At 37.3% G+C, this 6,932-nt stretch overlaps 1 protein-coding gene across 2 annotated transcripts in view; it reads right to left on the bottom strand.

Annotated features, from left to right (window-relative positions):
• Positions 1 to 4,221, bottom strand: part of ESR2 (estrogen receptor 2) — a 45,061-nt gene extending 40,840 nt beyond the window's left edge. The window contains exons 1-2 of one of the 2 annotated variants that reach the window (XM_036266899.1): positions 3,767 to 4,221; positions 1,685 to 1,857 (exon numbers count right to left, since the gene is read on the bottom strand). In XM_036266899.1, the coding sequence (XP_036122792.1) occupies positions 1,685 to 1,857; positions 3,767 to 4,185 (592 nt within the window). In that variant the 5' untranslated portion in view covers positions 4,186 to 4,221. The remainder of the gene's footprint in view (positions 1 to 1,684; positions 1,858 to 3,766) is intronic. The other variant, XM_036266907.1, reaches the window with a different exon arrangement.
• Positions 4,222 to 6,932: the final 2,711 nt, after the last annotated feature.

The raw sequence follows: 6,932 nt of genomic DNA on the forward strand, positions 1-6,932 counted from the left end.
TTCATTGCAGCATTATTCACAGTAGTTAAGACATGGAAACAACTTCAGTGTCCTTTGATGGACAATTTGATAAAGACAATGTAGTACATATATGCAATGGAATACTACTCAGCCACAAAAAAGGATAAAAGACTACCATTTGCAACAATATGGATGGATCTTGAGAGTATCATGCTAAGCAAAATAAGTGAGACAGAAATGAAATAAATAAATAAATAATAAATAAAATAAGACAGAAAAGAACAAGAACCATATGATTTCACTTGTATTGGGATATAAAACTAAAAGCAGCAAATGCAAAACAAAGCAAATAAACTCATAGACACAGACACAATATGGTGGTTACCAGAGGGGAAGATGGGTGGGGAGAGGATAAAGAGGGTAAATGGGGCCAACTATACAGTGATGGAAGGAGACTAGACTTTGGGTGGTGAGCACACAATGCAATATACAAATGATGCATCATAGAATTGTACATCTGAAATGTATATAATGCATTTACCAATGTCATCTCAATAAATTTAATTCAATTAAAAAAGAAAAGAAAGTGACCAGCAAATTTGGGCTGGCAAAAGAGGGATAGCATGGCCAGGACAAGTGAGGCAATGGCCTGACTGGTCTTTTTTTTTTTTCTTCACCCGAGGACATTTTTTCATTTTTTTGTTCAGATAGAATAGGAGGGAGAGAGAAGAAGAGAGGGAGAGAGAAACATCAATGTGAAAGGGACACATCGAGTGGCTGTCCAGGGCCGGGGACAAACTGCAACTGAGGTACGTGCCCTGTGGGAACCAAACCCAGGTCTCTCTGGACCACAGGCTGATGCTCTAACCGCTGAGCTAAACTGGCATTAAAACCAGGTGTGCACAATTTGAGACTGATTAAAAAGGTGATTAAAAAAACCCAACTCAACCCAGCAGGATTTTCAAGAAGAGTAGGGAAATAGTCTAAACCCAGGCCAGAAAACAAGGAGATTGTGAGTGAAGGCTCCACTAGTTTGAAGCAAGACATGCCTCTAGATCAGTGGTTCTCAACCTTCCTAATGCCGCGACCCTTTAATATAATTCTTCATGTTGTGGTGACCCCCAACCATAAAATTATTTTCATTGCTACTTCATAACTGTAATTTTGCTACTGTTATGTCTTAGGTAACCCCTGTGAAAAGATCGTTTGACCCCCAAAGGGGTTGCGACTCACAGGTTGAGAACCGCTGCTCTAGATCAATTCTCAAAGCCCACTGGAGTTGAAATCCTGATTTCTGACCATTTCCACAAGATGTATTTATTCTCTCTTCCTCAGGAGCCAGCCCACCATCATGACTGTAATGCATGCCAGGCATTAAATATAAGTCAAAGGAAGAAACAATCTGTGCAATTCCTAATGAACGCACATTTTCCCAAGCTTTATCTTGGCAAGGGTTGTAATTAGACATCTTTTCCCAAGAAGATGGTGATAGATAATGGGAAGGCATGACATATTTGAGTTCTGGGGTGGAGATCCACAACTTATAAAGTGCTCTACACAAGAAACAATCCACCCCACCCCCAAACACACATGGTCCTCTGAACTCCTCATCAAGCACTTAGTTACCAAAGAGACCAGTGGTGAAATTTTTGCCAGGTCATCTATAAAACTATTTGAAAGCAAAAGTGGAAAACTAAAGAAACAGCTAACAATACCCTTGTACCTTGAATGCTTCTTTTAAAAAAGGCCTTACATCCTTCACACGACCAGACTCCGTAGTGATATCCTGACGCATAGTCGCTGCAGACAGCGCAGACGTGGGCATCCCTTTTTGAACTTGGACTAGTAACAGGGCTGGCACAACTGCTCCCACTAACCTTCCTTTTCAGTGTCTCTCTGAAGGCAAAGAAAACATTCACTGTAATAAGCATTAAGAGGAAAAGAGAGACTTTCTAGGAAAAAAACACACAAAAAAACAAGCATGAATATTGCTTTATTTACCCCCTGCAACAGGATCATGATAAGTATATTCCAGGAAATATAATCAAGCCAAACTTTTGATTTGATTTGAATGGCTGTTCCTAGTATCAGATCTATGAGGAGTCACATTTATTGTTGGGAATGACTGATGTTTGAAAGTGGTGAGGCCTGTTTATGCCCATCCATGAAGTGCTGATGAGCACTAGTAACTATAGATGGCCGACTGTAGCCTTTGGGAATGCACATCTCTAAGTGTAATAAGTGACCAGACTGAGTCTTACCCATAGTTCTGAACCATAAGCAGCATATGCCGTGACCTTCCATAGTTACTGGAGCTCATCAACCCTGTATGGAGGGGCCTAAACTCACCTAACTTTTTCAAGTATCAGCCATTTCTAACAGTATCACTAAATAGCTCTTCAGAGTTCCCATTTAAATGAGACAAAATCTTTCATTCTGTAATTTAAGATAAAGGCCTAAAATAAAAGTAACTTTAAGAGAAATAACAAATGGACTTTAAGTTAGATTAAGGTGAATACTATACTCTGGTTTAGAGAGGGGGAAATAGATGAGAAGGGGAGGGGAAGGGAAGAGAATGGAAGGGAGGAGAGGGGAAGGGAGGGACTAGAAAAGTGGAGAGAAAGGGAAAGAGAAGAGTAGGGGAGAGAGTGGACACATGTCGGTCCTCAGAGAAGGCTTTGAAGGAAGCAGGCACTCACTGTTGGGGGGAGGGGCAAAGACTTCTGTAGAGGAAGAGAAAGCCCATGGAAGGAGCACTGGCAGGCACCAAAAACACACCTGGCTAGTTCCTAATTTTGCTAGGGTATATTTCCTTTGGAAGAAAAATAATAGAGGTATAATTGGTTTATAAATGAAGGTAATTATACTATGGTTTAAATTACCCAAATTTTAGCAGACCTCTGATTAGAACTCATGTTCAGAAACAAAGTATTTCTTCCACTAAAAATTGAATGAAAAAATGTTACTTTGAAAATTATCTACAATTTTTATATTCTCTTTTATTTTGCCAACAAACAAAATGTTTTTTAAAGAAGAAAAATAAAAACACTGTTTAATATGGCTTTCTCAAAGTTTTATAACAGCATTTAAAAGTAATGAATTTCAAAATGTTGTAACTTAGACTTTGGTTGTTTTAGAAGTTAATCTCCTTCATGCTTCTCCTATTCTACCCATTCCCTCCATAGCCATAACTCTCATTAAAAATATTACAAATTAAATTAAAATAACTACCATGTTATCTTGCATTTAAAGAGTACTAAAATTCTTTTTAATTTCTAGAATTTTCAACTAAAGTCTACATTTAAATAGTTTTTCATTAATCTTTAAAAAATATTATTTTAGTTCATTGTTTAAAAGTTTGTACAGATTCTTATCTGTCTTTTCTGGCTTCACATGTCTAGTATTTCATTTAAGTTGTAATACTACCACAGTTACTTTTATCCCAGAAACAATTTGTCATGAACACAAAATTGTGATTTCACTTACAAGATAAGAAGGATCCAAATAGAAAGTAAAGCAAAAATTTCCTTTTCAAACCCAAATCTTAACTTAAAGTGATTTAAGTTCAATCTTATGTCATGAAGACAATAGTCATGATAATGAGTTCTCTCCACAGCACAGATCTACAAGATCAACTTTTAATGAGAACTCGAATATCAGAATAGATATTCTAGAATATCGTGTTTCAGGTCCTCTAAGTAATCATATGACTAATAAAACCATTGTATAACACTTATCGTTCTTCTCACTAAATCATAATGTGATTTGAATAATGCCCATGAACTACAATAAAAATTAGATTTACCTGTTTACAGGTAAGGTGTGTTCTAGTGATCTTGCTTCACACCAAGGACTCTTTTGAGGTTCTGCATACAGAACTGAAGACTGGCAATGGATTGCTACAGGAGAGAGGTGTCCAGGAGTTGGCCACAACACATTTGGGCTTGTGGTCTGTTGACCAGGTCCACCTTCCGAGCTTTTGACACTGCTGGTAATACTGTAATTCATCATAGCAGGGCTATAGAAAGTCACGGCTGAATATTCATGGCGGCTCTCTACATAGGAGGAAGGTGTATATATGGGGCTGTGCTCCAGGGGAAGGATGGATTGACTGCAGTTGTATGAGGCAGGAGAGTTAAGGCTAGATGGTGAGTTTTTTATATCCATGTCTTGAATAGGCAACATCTGAGAAAACTCCTTGTGAGAAGAGCCACAAAGGGACATTATAATGGTCTCAGTCTCATGGGCAGGTATAATGGCTATAAAGAGTAACAAAAGGTATTTCTAAGTTAGTTAGAGATACAAGCATAACTATTAAAAATGTTCACGCATTTTTATTAAACACACACACATTGGGAATACATCCTGAAAGATATACATGAAAATACTAACCTCAGAGAGATGGGAACATGAGTCATGGAACTCTCGTTTTCTACTTCATTCACTTCTTTATTGCTTTTGTTGTTAAGCACAAGAATGTTTTACCATGAGAACTTATTATAAAATGCTTTTAAAAATTAAGATACATAGGATTATATTTAAAAATGACTTTTTAAAACCTGGAACTAAAGTTGTTATGAAGAAATAATCAAGAATAATCAGGAAAACCCTGAAAGAACAGATCAATGAGCAGGGCCAATAATAAAGAACAAGGAATCGACAGACCAATGTAACTGTGTCAGTTATCAATTCACTCAGCTTCTAAATGCACACGTCAATCCATGCTCTATATAAACAATCAAATTCTCGTAGTATTTAAAATGCCCCAATGCTAAACTTTCTCGGTAGAGGGTGCTGCGGGGCACCGCAGGAGGAAGAGGATGCTGTGATTTCTGGTCCACTCCTTATTTCCAAGTTGTATTAATGACAAAGCCCATTACAATGATCCTTGACTTGTCTTCTTCATCCAATTACCTTTAACCACCAAGGCACACTGGTTTTTTTCTCCATAGTGCCTTTTCCCATTCTGTCTTTTCCATCATCTGAGCAAGCTCTCATTACTTCTTATCTGTGCATCTACAATAGGCTCCTTACTACCCTTTGTCCCCAGTTAGCTCCTTCTCCAGGAGGAGCCAGATGAACATTCTTTAAACCCAGCTCTGATCAGCCCTCTGCTTCCCACCAGCCTCAGTAGTAAGTTAGTTTTCTAACACTCAAAGCCTTCCACTATGTTGTCCTATCCCATCATTCCATTGTGATTTGCTGTCTTCCTACAGGAAACCATGTCCATAAGGAATATGCAAAGTTCATTCTGAAGTGGTTGGCACTGTATGCCATAGCAGTTTTCTCACTCTTAACACCTCTATAGTTATTAACATACAAATTTAATCCTTTTTATTAGATTACAACTAGATCAAATCCTTCTTGGAAATGGTAGAGGTGGGGTGGAATTTCAATTAGATTTTAAACTCCTTGAAGGCACCCACTATATTTTATTCACCTTCCACCACAACTCAATAATTATTTATTATAAAGAAAGAATGAGGAAATGTTTAAAATATAAGACTTCACCAAGTCAAGGATATTAAACAAAGATGGGAGCACTTTTCAGCAGGCATAGTACTGTGCTGAGACAGGGGATTTAAAGGAGTCCCAAGACATGCACCTTGCCTTCAGGGAGACACTGTGCCAGGTAAAGAAGGCAGGACAGACCAGGTGAAATGATAATGAGCTAATACAAAAGGTGCTACCACTTCTAATCAACATTGATTGACCACAAGGGACAGGAAAGAGAATGGTAGCTGGAGAATATAGGATAGAGAAAGTTTTTGTTTTGTTTTTTAATACCTATGTGCACTTATTAATCATGAGTACATAATTTTATGTTTCAATTACTTAGATTCCAAATCAACATATACAATCCCTGATTCCTAATAGAAAATATGCAGGATAAAGCTAACTACTGTCAATATTAGCAGTTTCCAAACTTTTTTTTTAAGTTGTGGTAAAAAACAAACAAAAAATACATAGCATAAAATGTACCATCTTAACCATTTTTAAGTGTACAGTTCAGTGGTGTTAGGTACATTCATACTGTTATGCAACCAATCCCCAGAACTCTTTTCATGTTGTAAAATTAAAACTCTACACCTGTTAAACAATAGCTCCCCTGTTCCCACCTCTCCCAGCCCCTGGCAACCACCATTTCACTTTCTGTCTTTATGGATTTAACTACTCAGTCCCTTATATAAATGGAATAATACAGTATTTGCCTTTTTGTGACTGGCTTATTTCACTGAGCACAATGTCCTCAAGGTTCATCCATGTTGTGGCATGTGTCAACGTTTCATTCCTTTTTAAGCAGAATTCCATTGTATTTATGTATTTTGTTTATCAATGAAGAGTTTTAAACAGAGATGCTTGAAAACATTTATAGATCCATGGAAATGACCTAGGTTAGAGTGAGTGGTTGACATAGGACAGACCACAGGAGTTGGTAATTAGGTCACTGGATGGCAGATCCAGGACTGACAGTACTGTTAGGAGACATTTATCCCTCAATCTACCCTGCAAAAACGTCTCTTATTTCAATCCACCTACACATACATCTACTCACGGTACTTAATGTTTTCAATATTGTATCTTGGCAACTTCATTTTAGTGCATTGCTTTTGCTATAAGAGCTGAGCATATCTTATACAGCCAAATACTTAATCAAAAGATATTTAAAGTAGTTTAACAATACAACTTAAACCGTATACATTATAATAATTGAAAGAAAAATACTTGTTAACACGTGTAACAAATTATATCTATGCATAATAAAATGTAACCTGGAGGCAATATTTAAATTTTATATTTATTAAACTTTTTTTTTAAACCCTCACCCGAGGATATTTTTCCATTTATCTTCAGATAGAGCAGGAGGGAGAGACAGAGAGAGAGAGAAACATCAATGTGAGAGAGACACATCAGTTGGTTACCTCCTACATGACCCTAACCAGGGTGGGGGACCAAACTGCAACAGAGGT

The sequence above is a fragment of the Molossus molossus genome, unplaced genomic scaffold (assembly GCF_014108415.1).
Source record: "Molossus molossus isolate mMolMol1 unplaced genomic scaffold, mMolMol1.p scaffold_m16_p_1, whole genome shotgun sequence".
NCBI classification, from domain to species: Eukaryota; Metazoa; Chordata; class Mammalia; order Chiroptera; family Molossidae; genus Molossus; species Molossus molossus.